This window comes from Eleutherodactylus coqui, chromosome 3 (genome assembly GCF_035609145.1).
Source record: "Eleutherodactylus coqui strain aEleCoq1 chromosome 3, aEleCoq1.hap1, whole genome shotgun sequence".
In the NCBI taxonomy this organism is placed as follows: Eukaryota; Metazoa; Chordata; class Amphibia; order Anura; family Eleutherodactylidae; genus Eleutherodactylus; species Eleutherodactylus coqui.
In genome coordinates, this window is record NC_089839.1 from 191707390 (window position 1) to 191727516 (window position 20127).

The 20127-nt window shown below is 42.1% G+C and overlaps 1 protein-coding gene across 1 annotated transcript in view; it reads left to right on the forward strand.

The window, feature by feature from the left end:
* The window catches only part of LOC136620223 (D-threitol dehydrogenase-like), a gene marked incomplete at its 5' end in the record, with an annotated part of 64811 nt that overhangs the window by 22807 nt on the left and 21877 nt on the right, over positions 1–20127 (forward strand). Inside the window, 3 exons of the mRNA XM_066594928.1 lie at positions 1929–2137; positions 8236–8308; positions 18351–18468. Coding sequence (XP_066451025.1) covers positions 1929–2137; positions 8236–8308; positions 18351–18468 — 400 coding nt within the window. The remainder of the gene's footprint in view (positions 1–1928; positions 2138–8235; positions 8309–18350; positions 18469–20127) is intronic.

Below are 20127 nucleotides of genomic sequence, written 5' to 3' on the forward strand. Positions count from 1 at the left end.
ACTTATTTTGACACAAAATTGCAAGAATACCTGAAATAGAAGGATACTGTACGCTGAATGGCCACTTTATTAGAAACCCCGTCTCTTGCACGATTAGAGCTTCGCTGTATGGAAATTGGATTCAGAATACAAAAATGTGTGTAGTAAAACCCATGTGGTAGGTATGGACCAAGGAAGCGGCAAGAACCATGTGAGTAGACGACATCTGAGGTAATATAGAGGTGCTGCTGACCTGATACCACTCCACAAGAGGGCGTGAACGGGGGAAGAATCACTTCTTCACCCTACTGCCCGCCGAACCCTGTATTAGCTCTCCCAGTAGTTTTCCCGGCAGTTAGAACCTTATTTCTATCTGGTCTCTAACTTTGTGTATTCTAGATAAACTGATGAAGGGGTTCTGCCCCGAAACGTGTTTTAGTGCTCGTTGTTATAATCACTAATAAGGGAGAAGTTCTTGCTCTGTGATTCTACCTGTATGGAAATTCTCCCCTGTGACCCGGATTGCAACGAAAAATCACACAACAAGTTTTCCGTTGATCAGTTTCAGTGTGAATCCACATTAGATGGGAAAATCCAGCAATCTGATTGACTACTAACGAGGTCTGGTCATCGGTGCTAGACTAGCCGGGACAAGGATATCCCTGCCAACCTTGTGGGGTTTTCTCATGCAGCAGTGTGGAGAGTAGATCGAGAAAGGTGTGATTGAGAAAAATTATCCAGTGAAAGGGGATTCCTGTGCACGGAAAAAACTTGCCAAGAAAAGGGGTCAGAGGAGAATGTCAAGAATCATCCCAAACAACAGACATTGCACAGTCAAGCAAATTGTTGCTAGTGCTCCAACTAATGTGTTTTAACACACAACTTGTTCCTTAGCATAGATGAGCTATAACAGCGGACAACCAGTTCCAGCGCCATTAAGAGAAACAGAAAGGAGAGACTGCAGGGGGCAAAGGAACACAAAAATTGTATCACTGAGCAATGGAAAATCATCACCAGGTTGGAGGAATGCAGATTTCATGCTGTTTGGGAGGTCAGAATTTGCTGCAAGCGGCATAAATTGATGAAAGGCTGATGGAGGTGCAGTAATGATGTGGGGAAGGTTTTCTTCCACATCCCGGGTCCTCTGATACCGGTGGATGGACGCCGCGACAAATTGCTGCAGTTCCGAAAACCAAAGGAGAGCCAACACATTGCTGGATGGGGTCTCTAATAAACTGGCCGTTCAATGTATGTTAGGTTAGTATTTTGATTTGTGCTGACATCCTACCCATGCAAATACATTTGTAAAATATTAGATCATCCAGAATATTTGGTAATCTGGAAACAATCAGCAATGCTGTGTTAACTGACTGTTACTGTATTGAGGAAGTTCTATTTATACATTTATAATCCCCTTTTAATCCCCTTATAAATCCCCAAACAATTGATCCACTGGAACAAAGACAAAGACCATCTGTACGCTATATTGGTTTATAGAATGTGTGCCACTTATTAGCTTGACAGTTTACGTCTGATAGTCCGGCATGCTTGGAACCAGAATACCCAATTTTCAAGAGTGCTGAATTTTTATATTATCCAATAAAGGCTTTAATTGTGGAGTATTTGCCAACACGTGCCCTCACATACCATGGCCAATTGCCCTGACTTCTTAAACATTTGCACAGAACCCTATTCACATGTTTAGTACCTGAAATATTCCATCTTGACCACTAGGGGGCGATATTTCCCAATAAACCAACCTTCCATTTACACCTTGGTTAGTTCGGGCAAAAAAATAATCGAGCAAATAACACTTTGATTGAACATTTGTGATAAACTTGTATTTGGACATAAAGACAACTCCATCCATATTTATAAATTATTGTTATTCGTATTTTTTCTGGAACTTTTTAACTCACCTAATTTCTATTCTATGAATTATTTTGCAGGCATCCAGTCTGTTGCTATGGCAGCTGATATTAGCAAAGAAGAAGATGTGAGAAGAGTTGTGGACACAATTGTGGCTAATTGGGGACAAATTGACATCGCATGTAATAACGCCGGGATTAATATGAATTCGGCCAGTGAAGAGACTACATTGGAGGAATGGGATAGAACATTCAGCATAAACTTGCGCGGCCTGTTCATATGCTGCCAGGTAAATGTTACCTTCAGAATCATTCATTTCCCAAATTCTGTTTATCTGTAGAACCAGCTTTTCATCGTGTGTATGATCTGCTTAGAAGAGGATTGGAAAGGAAGACAGTGTACAGTCTAACCAACTGTGAGAAGAATGACAGCAGCAGAAGAGTGTGCTGATCTGGAGGGAGGCAGTGACCTACTAGTGAGGACAGGGCTGTATGTAACAGGACCAGCATCATGATTAGCATTGAGTTGAACTTTGCTAAAAGTTTGGTTTGGCAAGAACCAGAACCGCAGGCGGTTTGTCCAGCCAAGTCCACTAAAATTTAATCTTTTTCTTCCACTTCCTCTTCAACTTCCTTTTCTTTCTCTTCTTTTTCTTCCACTTCCTTTTCTTTTTCTTCATTTTCCTCATCAACTTCCTGTTCCTTTTTTAATACCCCTTCTTCTTCTTCTTCTTCCTCTTCTTCTTCTTCCTCTTCTTCTTCTTCCTCTTCTTCTTCCTCATCTTCTTCTTCCTCTTCTTCCTTTTCTTCCTCTTCCTCTTCTTCTTCTTCTTTCTCCTCTTCGTCATCCTCTTCTTCCTCCTCTTCTTCTTCCTCTTCTTCTTCCTCTTTTTCCTCTTCCTCTTCTTCTTTTTCTTCCTCTTCCTCTTCTTCTTCTTCTTCTTCTTCCTCCTCTTCCTCTTCTTCTTCTTCTTCCTCTTTCTATTCTTCCTCTTTTTATTCTTCTTCTTCCTATTCCTCTTCTTTGTTTGTTTCATGAATCATGATGTTTCAGTTTGAACTAATTTGGATCGAACTGAACTTTTTGCCCAAATTCGGCAAACCTGCCGAACCAAACTTTTGTAAAGTTTGCCCAACACTATTCATGATATCAGAATGAAGACCTGTGGTAGACCAGACTGATACTAATTGGTATCCCAACAGCACAGAGTATTTTATGAGAAAAGTAAACAGATCCAATTAGATTATGAGAATGATGGCAGCAGTAGGAATGGTGGGTGCTGACTTCATGGGAGACAGTGACCTGTTCACTAATGTGATTATTTCAGCAAGAACAGGGCTGCACGGATGAAAAGTACTATAGTAGTGCTCTTTCACACGGGCTCATATACACCGCATTTTCACGCCCGGTTGTATATACGCTACTGATGTGAATCATTGATTTCCAATGCATCCATTTACATGGGCGAATATACAGTGCGTAAAAACGTGGAACCGTGAAAAATGGAACATACGTGACCAAAATACGCGCCGACGCATATACGTTGGGCAAATAGATAGTTCTGGAACTATCTTTTGGCCAATATACGCCAGCGGGTCCCATAGACTCCTATGCGAGCAGCAGAAAAAAAGAAGGGGGAGGCATCTTTACAGCTGCCAATGCTGCGAAAAGCTTACAGGTGCCTCTATGTAGGCATTAGAAGTCAATTCAGAGAATTTAAGCTGAGCAAGGGTTTTCCAGGGTGTGACTTTTTTTTGCTAAAAATCATGCTCAGTCATGTGAATGGGTTAGAAAACGCTAATTACCCTAGCAGAAAAAAGTCCTTTTACTCAATTTTACGGCGCTGGTGAGCAAAACTTAAAAATGCCTACGCCCGTGTGAAAGATCCCGTAGGATCATTTGACTGGGAATAGAAACCAGTCAGATGACAGCAGATGGAGAGGAGTGTGCTGATCTTGTAGGGAGCAGGGACTTTCTATTAGGCTTCTTTCCCACGAGCGCATAAAGGCCGGCTGTTTTCACAACTGGCCGATATACGCTACATTGTTAGTAAAAAATCTGGTGAACGGGCGCACAAATCAAACGTTTGTGCGCCCGTTTATATGTCCTGGTGAGGCCAGCGCAAATACACCGAGCTCACCAGGCCATTGCCCATTTCGCCTCCCTCCCCATCGCAGGTTCACCTCTTGTTCCTTCCTGCTCGTTCTGTGCAATGGGAGGGTGCAGGGCGGAGGCGGAGCTAAGCAACAGTCTGTCTCTCCTCCTCCCATTAATGGCTATGGACAAGGGGTGGGGAGAGGGCGGGTGCTTAGCTCTGCTCATGTCCCACCCCTTGTCCATAGCCATCAACGGGATGAGGCGGGGCGGACTGCTCCTTTGCCCCACCCCTGTCCCGTCCCATTGCACAGAACAAGCGGGGGGGGGGACGAGAGGTGGGCCTGCATAAGGGGGAGGAGAACAGAGTGAGGGAGTTTAGCAGCCACGCTGCTAAACTCCCTCCCACCTACGGTCACTGCCATAGGATCCCATGCAGCGGCCAACGTATTCCCAGCCCAAAAAAAGATAGTTCCAGGACTATCTTTTGGGCTCGACGTAAAAACGCCCGGCGCTATATTGGCTTGCCCGAGCGTTTTTACGTCTCAGAAATACGCCCATGTGATCTGATGCATTGGATTCAGATCACAGTGTAAATCAGCCGGCCATGAAAACGGCCGGCCAATATGCGCTCATGTGAAAGAAGCCTAAAAGGGATTATGTTAGTAAGGATAGGGCTGCATTTGACAGAGGTTGTGTCATGATTTGGATGGGGATAGAAACAGTTTAACTAATTAAACAATGAAGATGATGACAGCAGCAGGAGAAGAGTGGGATTATCCTGAGGGAGGCAGTGATTTAAACATTTATGCTATTATGTTAGCATGAGCAGGGCTGCATGTAGTAGAGGTACTGTGATGATTTGGATGGGCATTGAAACTCTGCAACAGCAGCAGAAGAGGACAATACTGATCTTGACTGGTGTAGTGACTACTCATAAAACTGTGTGGACCAGGTTTAGTGATTTGTCCATTCACATTATTATGTTAATGAGATGCATGTGACACAGGCAGTGTCATGATTTTGGTAGTGGCAGACGTCTTCTAACCAATCAGATTATGGAAATGGTGACAGTAGCAGAAGAGTGTGTTGATTTTATGAGAGGCAGTGACCTGTTCATACATTATGTATGTAAGGACTGGACTGCATGTAACAGGGGCAGTATCATGAATTAGGTGGGGATAAAAACCAATTAAACCACAACAATGATGGCAGCAGCAGAAAAGGAATGTGTTGATCATGTGGGGAGCAGAAATTTGTCTTCTCACATGATTTTTCTTTTTGTCTTTGGCTGTTTTTGTCTGTCAAAACTAAGATCCAGTCTAAGGGCCCTTTCACACGGCCGTAGGCTGCTCAGACAGCACAGCCCTGGCGCACATACGCAATGCCGTTGAACATGGGGAAACAGCTTAGCTGTCTCCCCCTTACCTCCCCTCGCCGGCTCACCACCTCTCTCCTCCCCTCCCACTGTTTGCAATAGGAGGGGGCGAGGCAGGGGTGAAGCTAAGCTCTCGCCACTTGTCTGCAGCCATCAATGAAATGAGGCGGGATGGGGTTGAGTTTGGCTCCGCACCACCCCCTCCCATTGCAAACAGCCGGAGAGGAGGAGAGAGCGTGAGGGAGTTTAGCAGTCATGCTGCTAAACTCCCTCCCACCTCCCTTCTCCGGAAGCTGTCATTGGCTCCCATAGGAGCCCATACAGCAGCCAACGTATTCCGTCCGGAAAGATAGTTCCAGGACTATCTTTCTGGCCTGGTGTAAAAGTGCTCGGCGCTATATTGGCCCAGCCAGGCGCTTTTATGCCGCGGCAATATGGCCATGTGATCTGATGCATTGAAATCCAATGCGTCAGATGGTAGCATATATCGGCTAGTCGTGAAAACGGTAGCCGATATACGCTCATGGGGAAGAGCCCTAAAGCTCTTTTTCAGCTGTACAATCTGTTGGGTGCAGATGCCTGATAATTCGTCCAAGTAATGATTGTTCCTGTGCTTTTACGCAGGAACGAGCATCGCTCACTGAATGAGGCGAAGCAAGCCAGAGATCGTCCCGGACCGTCCGCTTCCAATCACAATAAACAGGCAGTCATTCATAAGTGAACGACATCCTGTTTACACAGGACGATTTGTTGTTCAGTTTTCTGCATGCAGAAACTGAACGGTGAACGATAACCAAACTAATTCTCATTTGTTGTTCAGTAGGGTGTGCATTCACACTCAAAGATAATCATTCAGATTCCCACTGGATACAGGAATTTGAATGATTTATCGGCCCATGTAAAAGGGCCCTAACATCCAGTTTACATTTGGCATTAATTTCAGTCCCATACAATCAGATTGGTCAAAAATACACGACCTTCGATCTATGAGTAGAGCACGACCACAGGCACAGATGAGGTTGGAAGCGATGTATACTGGTTTGTTTGCTTCCAGCATTCTCCACTCAGCATAATTGGCCCAATAATGAGTAATCTGTAAAGCACTTTTAGTTAATTATTGTAGCACTGATAACTCAACCCTTTAAGTGTTATCGGGTGGGGCCCGGTTTGAAGGAGCAACAAATCTACAGTCTTAACGGGCTCATTCAGCGCTTCTCTGATGCTAAGTAAATTAATACTTTAAATACACTTTGAAGTGTGGCCTTTCTGTGCTGTTGCCTAATCGTTAATTAGGATTAACAACTGAAACTGCTAATTAATTTGGAGATTTCTCTTTTTTCATTGATAAATTTCTAGAACCGGATTGGTCGAGACCAAAATCAAAGGGATTTAAACACAGGTATCATTTCTGACTGTTAGGCCGCATTCACTTTGGGCACTATCTGGAATAGTTACCTCTGTCCTATATTAGGGATGGAAGAAAATGACACTTATGCAAATCCAATGCAAAATTTCTTTTTGAAGAAAATTTTGAAAATGGTGTATTTTTTTCAGTTCAGTCATTTTTCTGGTAAATTCTTATTGGTTTCTGGGAGGAACAGATATATATGAACTTGACAATTTTTTTTTTGCATAAATACACATGTCCCGTTGCACAGGGTTTTGTTTATATGTTTAGAATTCAGGTGAAAATTCAGGCAGCATTTTTAACGTTTTTTCTTTTTTTTCCATGCGTGTTTTTACTGTTTTCTGTTACTTAGCATTTTTGAACTAGACCATAATGATTAAAAATAATAATTTTTAGTATTCTTTAACTCCTTACCAGCCACGTAATGTAAAAATACAATATATCAATATATAGTTGAGTGGGGATGAATGAAGTGCGCTCAGGAGGCAAACCTGTTCCATACTGTACCTGATGAGTGATGACTCAATACCTGCCAGCATCTACTAGCACTAATCGCGCATTTAACCACTTAGATGCCACGGTCAGAATCCCCTGTTTCCAATAATTCACTCAAAAATATAAAAGAATAAAAAAACATAAACACAATCTCAGGGTGCATTCACATGACTGTATATCGGCCGGGTATTCATGCCGGCCGATATACGGCGTCTCTCTCTGCAGGGGGAGGAGGCTGGAAGAGGCGGGAGCAGTGCTCTGAGCTCCCGCCCCCTCTCTGCCTCCTCTCCACCCCCCTGCACTATTTGCAATGAGGGGAGGCGGGATGGGGGTGGAGATAATTCCCGGAACTTAGCCATGCTCCCGGTCTGCCTCCTCTCATTGGAGAGGAGGCAGAGAGGGAGCGGGAGCAATGCTCCCGGCGCTTCCAGCCTCCTCCCCCTGCAGAGAGAGACACCGTATATCGGCTGGGCGAGAAAAAACCAGCCAATATACGGTCGTCTGAATGCACCCTCACTGTGTAAATAAGTTTAAACTATTAAAATGAAGCACTGTTTATCCTGCATGATAAATGCCATTAAAAAAACAATGCCAGAATTGTGCTTTTTTTGGTCACTCCGTCTTCCTAAAAAAAGGGAAAAAAAATGATCAAAAAGTCATTTCTACCTCCAAATAATACCAATAAAAACTAAATTTTGCCTAGCAAAAACAACCCCCCACACAGCGACATAGATGAAAAAATGAAAAAATTATGGATCTCAGAATATGGCGAACTGAAAGCAGTTTTTAAAAAAGTTTTTTTTCTAAAAAATTCGTATTGGCCCACAAAATAAAATAAATGTAAAATATATATATTTTCGTTTCATTTATTTTTTTCACAAAGTGTTTTTCTATATCATTTGATCAACCGATTATTATTATTTTTTTAAATATTTTTGCAAAATTGTATAATTTATGCTAATCTGATTCTCCAAAAAGCGGTCACAGGTCATCTCCGTAATTCTTTTCATAGGCTGCAGGCCGCATAATGCTGAGTCAAGGATATGGGAAGATAATTAATACCGCGTCTATGGCAAGTTTAATAGGTGAGTGATGAGAGTTGACAGTCGGGCTTTGGAATTCATAGTTTAATTAGTAATCATGCCATCTGATTTAATTAAGCATGTATCGGAAAGTGGTAAATCACTGACACTTTGTATCAGGTCAAAAAATATATTAGCAAACATTTACGGCCTCTTTAACCTGTGTGTGAGTGGCACACCTGTGCATACCGAGGCAGGAAGAGCTCATTAATATTGTGTCTTGCTTGCATACATTGGTAATCACAAATTTGACAGTGGCACGTTTTTTTTCAGCTAAATAAGAAAATCGGGCTAAAATGCACAATTTCTATAATGTATGTAACTGACAATGTTCTTGTAATTTACAGAATAACATGTAAAATATAATGTACCGGGCGGTATTATTACAGAAATCAGGATTTATTTTAATATGCAAAGAAAAACAGACGCCTAATCACATTAATCTATCTATCTACGGGCTCACACCCACTGGCGTTTTTATTTCTTGCGCTGCGAGAGAGAGTGAAAACACTTGGCTCGCAGCGCAAGAAAAACACTGTGATATCGCCAGTGTTTTCAATGGGGCCAGCGCCAGCAGCGCCAGCCCCAATGAAAACATGGAGTATATCGCGAACTTCTGCCACAACTGTGACAGCTGTGGCAGGAGGTTCCTAAATCCCTGCGGGGTCCGCAGGGATGAAAGACTCCTTTGCCACAGTTGTGACAGCTGTGGCAGAAGTCCAGGATGCTAATCCCATTGCCTTCAATGGGATTGGCGCTGCTGCCAAACCCATTGAAAGCAGTGGTTTTGTTGCAAACCCCTTCCCTGAAAATCATCCCTAGCTGGTTAGAAAAAAAAAACTTTACTCACCTCTCCGCCGCTCAGACGCGTCCTCCGTCTGGCTCCCCTGCACTGATGTCCTACACTTTCAGCAGGTGGGTATTTAAAAATCCTGCTTCCTGAAAGGGCTGTGCTGATTGGCTGAGCGCTCAGCCAATTACAGGCAGTGCTTAGTTATTCATCCATCTATCTATCTATCTCTCATATCCATATATCCATATCTATATATCTACCTCATATCTATCTGTCTCATATCTATCTATCTATCTATCTATCGCATATCTATCTATCTATCTGTCTCATGTCTATCTATCTATCCATCTCATATCTATCTATCTCATATCTATCTATCTATCTATCTATCTATCTATCTATCTATCTATCTATCTATCTATCTATCTCATATCTATCTATCTGTCTCATATCTATCTCATTATCTATCTATCTATCTATCTAATATCTATATATCTGTCTATATCTCATCAATATATCCATATCTATCTATCTAGCTATATCTAATACTCATATATATATATATATATACCTACCTATCTCATATCTATCTATCTCATATCCGTATATCCATATCCATCTATCTATCTATCTCACATTTGTCTATCTCATATCTATCTATCTATCTTTCTCATATCTATCTGTCTCATATCTATCTATCCATCTATCTCATATCTATATATCTCATCTCCATATATCCATATCTATCTATATCTCTTATCCGTATATCCATATCTATCCATTTATTCATCTATCTCACATCTATCTATCTATATCTCTTATTCGTATATCCATATCTATCTCATATCTATCTATCTATCTATTTCATATCTATCTATCTATCTATCTATCTATCTATCTATCTATCTATCTATCTATCTATCTATCTATCTATCTATTTCTATAATTTGCTTTATATGACCTATCAGTTCTGCACCTATCCACAACCCTTCAAGTAAACTCTCTGGCCCTATGTGGCAACTGTTGGTCAGACAAACCTGGCACTTTAAGCGAGAATTATGTGCAATATTTGTCTAGTAACTTTCGCTCCATTCCAGACTGTAACGCCAGTTGTTAAAGCTCTTTATAGTTGCCAACAGGTGCCTCGACCAGCCTCGCTGTATCAGCAGTGTCGTCCGAGAGCCAATAAACCATTGTAACATATGGAGAAAAATCCCGACTGCTGAGCTAATCTGGAAGGCAGTTACTTTCTGGTGATCCGAGGCCCATGGAACAAAAATTGATCAATTACACAAATTAAGCATAGCCCTTCAGGAATTTATTTTATTGGTCTGGACATCTGTTTCAGTATTGTCCAAATCCAAAAATCAAACGGTGCTTTGAGCTGCCAAGTTAGGCAAGAAAATCTAGCGGCCATAAAACTACAACACAAAACCACTAAGTTAATATTACATCCATCTGCTGAATGTTATATAAATATGCAGCCTTTTTTATTTTCTTTGGGAATACCATTTATTTTTACAGTGCCCAGTATGACATTCGACAGCATTCTGTGCAGTTTATTACAAAGCGACTATAAACGTTTCTTCAAAAATGCATTTATAATTGTGTTACGAGTCCTTGGTTAAGTGTCTGCGCCACCTGTCCTATTTATAATTAAAAACAGAATTTTTTTTTCTTTCCAAATTTTTTTGGTGGGTTGAGAAGGGGGGGGGGGGTGAAATACCGAGGACACGGACTTTAGAAAAAAAGGTTGCAATTATAATTTTGGAGAAGTCGTTAACTAATGATTTAAGAGGGGCTGGCTGCAAATTTATGTGTGGAAATTATTACAAGGTATTGCGAGTTGTTAAAGGTAAATGCGCACCTTATAAATAATTAAGTATTGAAATGAATTGACTTAGTGGTTATGGCCGAGGTTACATACGGGGGAACAGAGGTAGCGGTGGGGCGAAGGAGAAGCACACAAGAAACTGTACTAAAAATTGCATTTTGTGGCATTAAAAAAGTTCTTCTGGTCAACCTGAGTTCTCTAGTCTTCAAAGATGCATGCAAGACGTATTGCAAGATCATAGCCTTTTCTCTAGTGATCTATCGAGAATTTTTGTAGCTTGGCCAGTTTACATTTTCATTTTTTGTGTGTTTTATTGCAAAAACCTTTCATAGTAATATCTCCCAAAATTTCCGTAAATGTATAATAAAGGGCCTTTTACACAAATTTACATAAATTGTTCAAATTCCCAGCGACAATCTCAATGATTGTTGTTAAGCCTAAATGCACGTACCGCCTAAACCATGAATGATAATTTGTATTCTTATCACTCGTCGTTCAGTTTCTACATGCATAAAAACTGAATGATGTTCAGGCTGTATAAACAGGCAGTTGTTCATCTATGAACGACTGCCTGTTTACTATGAATGGAGGCAATGGGCCGGATTGATCCTTGGCCCGTTCCATCTCCACTTAGTGAACAATGATTGTTCCTGTTTAAAAGCACAAGGAAGTCAACGATCATTGCTGGGACAACCTGACGGCCATCTGCGCTCAACAGGTCATCCCGCGTAAAGGGGCTCTAAGTCCTTGAGGTTTCCTATTGTTTTTTATTACACTGTTAGGGCTCTTTCACACGAGCACTGTTTTAATGCTTAGATAGCCACGTTAAAACAGCGCGGCTATCTGAGCGTTAAATCGGGTGAACTAACAGCAACCACAAGCATGTCGCGGTTGCTATTAGTGAGTGTGCCACACCCTCTCCCTCTCCCCGCCCCTTCCCTTTGCCACTCGGCTCCCATAGGGGTCTATGGGAGCCACCAGCACTGCACTTTCAAAAGATAGGACATGCTGTCTTTTGACGGTGAGAAATCTCGTTGCTGTTTTGGCACACAATTTTCCTCGTGCGTCAAAACAGGAAACTATGGGTTCTTTCAGATGCGATTTTCTTGACACACCTACTCAGCATCAGAACAGCGCTCGTGTGAAAGAGCTCTTAAAGGAATCCTGTCACTAGATTCATGAAGTTGGGTCAAGCACAGCCATTGCTGGGGTGTTTGTGTTAGGGTGGATACCCACTAGTTTTTATTTTTCTTGTGCTGCGAGAGCGAGTGAAAACACTCACCATATCGCAAAATGCTTTCAATGGGGCCGCCAGCAGCAGCGCCAGTAATACAACAGTTGGGAAGTTAGGCAAATTTTGAACAATGACCATACAGCTTGCCTTGTATCAACTTGTATTCAATAGCTGAAGACCGACAAGGATGCCCCTGACGATTCCACTTTATTGCCGAGAAAGCCTCTCATTGGCCCAGAGAGGACCTTGGACACAAGGTAGAAGATCATCTGGAGTGACGAGTCCCATTTCCTATTAAACCATATGGATGGCCATGTCCACATCTGGCGTAAACAGCGTGAAGCTGTATGCCATGGGTGTATTGTTGAAGTTCAACAGGTTGTGTTGGTGGTATCAAGATCTGGGGAGTGTTTTCCTGGCATAGCCTAGTACCGTTGGTCATACCACAATCCTTGAATGATGAACACTACAGGGACCTGTTAGCTGACTATTTACACCAATATCTTCAGAAAGTCTTCCCTGACAACAGTTCCATCTTTCAACTGGACAATGTTCTGCTTCATCAGCTGGATCACTGGGGAGGGGTTGGAGGAACATAACAGTGAATTCTCCTCATTGCCTTGGCCCCCCCAAACTCACCAGACTGTATCCCCATTGAACATACTTGTTATATGTTATAAGGGGTTGTGAGATTTGCTCCAATTTATGCACAAAGTGCGCACCAACTGATGGAGCTTCAGCAGGCATGGGTCAAGTTGAGTATGGAGAAATTTGCCACCTTGTGGAATCTGTTACCAGATGTCTAAAATCCATGTTCACCCAAAAAGGTGGACCAGCCCATTATTGAGTAGATGTTCCTAATGCAGTGATCATTCATTATGTAGGACTGTTGTTCTATTGTCTTATAGGTCAAACTTGTCTTTGGACCTCTTAGACAGAGGGGCATTGGTGCTACTGTAACCTCTAGTTCAGAGTTCATACCACATATTTTCCAGAAGAGTAAAATCTCTCACATCATTTTTGAGGAGCACTTTTAGCCAAGAAGTAGTAGTCAATTTGCAATGATTAAAATTAACAATGCATATGCGTATGTAGTGTTAAAAACTCGCTATTTATGCAAGGATACATTACTTACATTGTAAGTTCTAACAATGATTCCTTGTATAAATAGAGAATTTAAGGAATCCTAAACCTATTTTACATTGTATGCTAAACATAAGGCCTCTTTCACAAGGGCTACAAAATCACATATATGTGAAGCTCATGGTTACCAATGGGTTATTTCAGGCTACAAAACATTGCTCGTGTGAAAGAACCCATTGGACACCATGGGCTTCACATTGTAGCGAGATTTTGTAGCCTGTGCGAACGTGGCCTGAGGCTGATATCACACAACTTATCCAAAAGCATGTAAAGTCACACAATGTAGGTGACTGTAGCCTAAAACGAATGCAGAAAAAAGCAGCTGCCACTATGGACTGCATATATCAGTCAATCAGGTAATATATTTTATTTTACAACTTGTATTAGGAAAATGCACACAGTAATAAGGCTGCTTTTTCTGCCCCCATTGGTAATAATGACACTTTCTCTGCCCACACACAGTGATGAGGCCACCTCAACAGCACACACACAGTAATAATGCCCCCTTATGCCCATATCAGTAATAATGCAGCCTTTTCTACCCCTAGACAGTAGTAAACTCCTCTTTGTTGTTCCCATCAGTTGCAATACCCCTCTTGTTGTCCTTATCAGTGACAATATTCCTTTAAATATTCATTAAATCTATGCCTGACCCTTTATACAGGTCTGTAGAGCAATGATTGGGAATTGAAAACCGAACCATGATCCATACACAGACAGCTGTTTCGGATTTTTGCCCTTCATCAGTGTGCAGTAGGATCCTCACCTATTGGATGGCAGCATTCCTTCAAATCAATGCCTGACCCTTTTATCCAATAGGTAGCAGCTGGTTGTGGCACAAAACGCCTGGGACGCAACTATGATGTATATCCATGGAGATAGACTGTGACTTGTGTCAAACATTGCACCAAAATCACCAAATTTTGTGCCAAATATTGACACATTGGAACAGAGCATGCTCAGAAGGAACTTTCTAGAGACTGAAGCCTTTTCTGCTGAGTCACAGTAGAGAGACAGTGCTGAGCAAGGTAAGGTGGAGGTGCTGCTCAAGCTGGGCCTGAGAGAGCTGAGGAGCTTCTGTCTGTGAGGGGAAGTTGCTAAGACATGTCTGAAGCTGAGAGAGCAAACCTTGTGATCTTCAGACCAGTGGGACACCTGCACAGTGACCAGGATATACAGAAAACATGGTGGAGGAGCGCTCCTGACCCTGGACTAGCCTGGGTCTGTATAAGTGAATACTCCCTTGTGACGTATTGTAAGTGAGGCTAACCTCAATCTGACAACAAGTGTGCACACCAAGGAAACGGTCAAAGACCATCTTAGCAGGCCTGCTATAGGAGATAGGGCTCATATTGCGAATACTAACATCTTACAAGTTTCTGATGCTTGAACCTGGGTTACAGACTGTGTTCTTTAAAGGAACATTATATGTAAATACGGAAACTAGCTTTTTTGTATTGAAGTGTTAATTCCTAAGGGGAAGCTGTGTCACTGTATCATATATTCCCTAACTGGACATTGTGTAAAAGGGTGCTGATAATAGTCGAGTGATTGATATTGTACTTTTGGAAATATTACCTAGTGAACACAAACTATTAACCTTAGGATCTAGTTAGCTGTAGTTAGCGACAGGTGATTCTGTGTAAAAACATTGCATTGTGTCACCATCATCGCTATACTACTATTGCTTATTTCTAGTTCTGTGTTTATCAATAAGTATTGTAAACTTTGATTACTCCATCAGCTGCATCGTATCCTGAATCCTGCATCGCATCAGCAATATGTCATGACTGTATTGCCTTCCTTATATGCGGCAGAGAGACAGGGCCCTATCAGGCTCCGGGGCCTCGGTACAATGGCAGTATTGCCCTATGAGCTGTAACAAGCATCCGTTTACCAGCTGATAGGTGGACAGAAGCGCTGCCAAAAATGTAATATATGATAAGTAATTCTAATATGTAGTCTATATGACAGACGTGCGCGTATTCAATTACTTTATATAAAAATGTTCCCAGAGGACTAGAGGACATGCTGGGATTTGTAGTGTAGAAATCCACCCGCTGCCTAAGCCTGCTCTAGCTGGTCTTCATCTTCTCTGCTCAACCGCTGTAGTCCTCCAGAGACTTATCCTTCATACTTTAAAGCGTTTCTCAAAATAACAACTTCTGCAAGGGTTGAAACGAGCCTAGTGAAATACTGAATGAGTTTTCTGAAAAGCTACGAGGGAGCTCATGACTGTTCTGTAAATGTGTTTAATAAAATGTGTGTTTAGCAGCTCACCGCCACAGGGAAAATCTGGAAGGATGAATTCGCTACAGAATCTTTCAACAAAAAAGTCTGTTTTTTACAAATCTTGTTAGAGGAGCAGTAGATTATGGTCGTAACTCTTCTAATGCTAGGAGACACTCTAGTGCAAACTGGATTTGGCATGACAATGGACTCACGCCTGAACACAAAAAAAAATCACACCACAAATTCATGTATGATTTATAGCTGATCATTCAAAACAATACCTAAAAATCGGTCAAACTATACCAGACAGATGAAGAATATACTGAAAATCCACCAACCATGTTGGGCCATACGTATAGTCATCTCCTGAAAGCAATACTAATCAAAGGACGCTCAAGAGCAAATGCCCACAGGGGACACAACAAAATGTCCAGATTATATGTTAGCAAATTTCTTCAGTTAGATCGCATCCTGTGCAGAATTTTTTTTTGTAATTGCTAGATGTGGCGGCAGCCATTGAAAAGTACAGTGCAATGAATTGTATCTCCATGCTGGGAAGCAACCACAGATCAAAGAGAGACCATTAAAAGGGCCCTGAAGACCTGCGGGCCGAAGTAGTGACGGATGATGGAGAATCAGCTAGAGCCCTGTGGTGATGCATTCTGCAACGTGTAGGGAGAGGGAGTTTCTATCTCCTTAGTGCTGGACACCACGGTGACAGTGCAGAAAAGCAATGGGCATTGCAGGCAAAGAGCAAAGTTAGCAGCAAAAGGTGTATTGAGAAAGCCTGAGTGGACTACAAGCCCCGTCATGGCGGAAGGTTAAATCCCTGGCCAGGGTGGGGATGATGGACTGTGAAAGTGGTGCCATAGTTAGAGTTTTATTGCCAGGCCTTGCTGGGTAATAGTTTGTGATACAGTTAGGATGTTACATAAAGTATGGGATGTCATGCTGAAGTATAATGTATATGATGTGTGCCTATGACGCAGTATGGCAAGGAGTTGTAATACAGACTCCAGTTGAACTGCCAGTCTTCTGATGTGACAACCTCTGGAAATGTAAGTGACATCTACGACGTGTGTAAGTGTTCTGCTTAAGGGAAGCAGCTCCTACAGGACATTTCAGGATGGGCCTATGGCTATAAAAGTTGATGAATTGAAACGACTATGGCAAAAACAAGAGACGTTGTAAAGGATACATATAGTAGTGTGATACTGCTGTGCCTTACTGCTGCCAGGGGACAATGAGAGGAGATGTATATGCTGGTGAGGGACACTGATGAGGAAAGTATACCTAGTTTCGCAGTAGAGAAATAGAATACTGTCACTTTAAGAGAGTTCCATTATGTAATGTTAAAGTACCTGAATTCTGCTGTGGAGCGCTACTGTTTATTATGCAACTGTTCAGTAAAGTTAATTTTATATAAATTCTGTAGTACTACACAATTCTGAACCTGCGTACACCATCACCCACGACACCTCTGTTTCATCACCAACACAGAAGGGGGTTCTTTACTGTAAGGGCAGTGAGACTGTGGAACTCACTGCCTGAGGACGTGGTGATGGCAAAATCAATGGAGGAGTTTAAGAGGGCACTAGATGTCTTTCTAGAGCGCTATGATATTACAGGATATAGACATTAGGTGACCAGCGGGTTGTTGATCCGGGTTTTACAGTCAGGTAGGAACTATTAAAGATTGATCCAGGGATTATTCTGACTGCAATTATGGAGTCAGGAAAGAATTTTCCCCCCAAATTGGCTAATTGGCTTCTGCCTCTTGCGGTTTTTTGCCTTCCTCTGGATTAACACGGGGGTTGAAATAGGCTGAATTTAATGGTCATTGTCTTCATTCAGCCTAACACACTATGTTACTATGTTATTTCTTCTGGTAATGTAAGATTAAATTAACAACTGGGGGTTACCATTTCACTTGTCAAAGGGGTGTGTTCCTACAAAGTCTGATATTGTCAGCACTGACTGAACAGTATCTGAGTGTGGAGGGACACACCCAAATTGGTGACACCCATCTGTCAATTTATTCATAAAATTCTCATAGGAATAACAGAGGAATGGCACAAAAGGGAGTTCTAAGGGAAGATGATCTAGAATTGTTATTTTATCCCCATAAATACAATTGTTTACTAAAACAGATATGTCAGGATTCATGAGATTTCCTCTTTAAGATGTCTTTTCCTTCTGTAGAAGACTATGGTTTGGCTTATATCCTTAGTCATGTCCTCAAGGTTGAACAATGGCTAAAGGTCCTTTTCTATGGGCCGATAAATTGTTCAGATTCCTGTATCCAGCGGGAATCTGAATGATTATCGTTCAGTGTAAATGCACGCCCCGACTAAACGTTGAATGAGAATTTGTTCTCTTCTCGTTTGCCGTTCAAAAAACTGAGCGAGGGATCGGCCCTATAAACAGGCAGTCATTCATTTATGTATGCTTGCCCGTTTACTGTAAATGGAGGCAGGTGGCCAGATCGATCCCCGTCCCGCTCCACCTTCACTCAATCGTGATGATGCTTCCTGTGTAAAAGCATAGGTACGATTATCGCTGGAATGGTCTATTGAGCTTCTACACCTGACAGGTCATCCCATGTAAAGGGCCCTTATATGTGCCATATGGTGTTTATAGTCAACTAACGTGCCATCAAACATAGGTTGAATGATAGCAACACAAATGTATGTAGAACATGGCTACCGCATTATGGTTCTGAAGGACTGACTATGGATCCTTTCTAATAAACTCTTAAATCAATATCTTATAGATATAAATTCTTCCTCCCACTTTTCTTTTCTTGTAGTACCGCATCCTCAGAAGCAGTTGGCATACAACACCTCAAAAGCTGGTGTGGTGAAATTAACTCAAACATTGGGAACAGAATGGATCAACAGAGGAGTGAGAGTCAACTGCATATCCCCGTAAGTACTGTACATAGGGGAACGGAAATCATTTGGTGAAATTCTTGGGTGTATTCAATACTATGTAATATCTTTAAGAAAGCAGAGCCCAGGGCATACATGTTGCCCAACTCTTCGATTTGTTCATTGAGTTTCTTGAGTTGAATATTAGAAACTGCCTAACACGTAATGTATAAATTGACACTTGCACTAGAAATTAAAGGGAACTCACCAGGGTTAAAGTGGAAGAGCTGTTCCGACCAGTGTAGTGGCCGTCACCTGTAATTGCAGACTGGGGTCTCATTGATTTCAATGAGAGCAGTGCCTGCCATTATGAGCGCCGGCCACTACACTGGGGTTGGAGCATCGGCTTCCACTCAGACCCGGAATGTATGCTGGGGCTGACTGCCGATGCTTCCTGGAAAATCCCTTAGAGATCAAAAGTTCTGGCAGGTTCCCAAAGGTCCATATTACACCTCATCCGAAACTAGAGATGAGCGAGCATACTCGCTAAGGGCAATTGCTTGATCGAACATTACCCTTAGTGAGTACCTGCCCGCTCGGGAGCAAAGATTCGGCTGTCGGCGAGGGTGGGGAGCAGCGGGGGAGAGCGGGGAGGAACGGAGGGGAGATCTCTCTCTCCCTCTCTCCCCCCCGCTACCCCTGCTCATGGCTGCAACTCACCTGTCACCCGCGCCGGCCGCCGAACCTTTTCTTCCGAGCGGGGAGATACTCGCTAAGGACAATGCTCGATCAAGCAATTGCCCTTAGCGAGTATGCTCGCTCATCTCTATCCGAAACTGAATTGTCTATTTTTAGTAGACATGTACTTGCTCCAAAGAAAGATACCATTGCATGTATGGAAACATTTTCAACCAGGCCTTATGAACACGTAAGGTAGTGGGATACAGACCACAAGTATTGTGGCCTCAGGGATTATAGATAAACAGGATAGTCAAAAGTTATGGTGACACCTCAATATTGGAAAACGGTGGTTGGGAATGCCGTCCTGTGTGTGGCATGTTGCTAAGGTAAAAAGAGGCAAATCTGAAAGGGGCGATGTGCAACATTGCAGCCATTTTGAAAAGCCATCTTGAAACGGAGTCGATATTTTCAAATGGGAAGGGGTGCATATTACATATGTATCCGATTGTCTGATTGTCAGATGAATGAGCATTGATAGAAACCTTCAGGCCTGATCGTCCTATGTAAAAGAACCTATAGTCAAAACTACTCTCCGTATAGGCAATGAAGATACAAGAAGAACAAGCCAGCGAGTTATGACCGAAAATCCATTGCTTCCTGTATTGTATCATTGCCATAAACAATTAGAGGAGACAAACGATAGAGTAACATTGACTTTCAAATCCCGACCTAGACCTTTCCTCAAATGTTAAACATAGGATACATAAATTCTGCTAGATAACTCCCAAGATAGGAGAAGGAATTCTAATTACTAAATGTGCGTTGCTCTTATTATTTTTTTTCTAGGAAAGGTTTTCATTTTTTCCTAAATGAAATTCTGGCGTGGGAAATAAATCACTAATAGGCTGTTAGCGCAGCGTAGTCAATACACCAGCACATTAGTACGTTGGCACTTGCTGTAGGTAATCTGGAAATAATTCAAATGATTCTTGCCTACGAAGATGCACAATGGCAGCCCTCCAAAGTAGAAAAAAA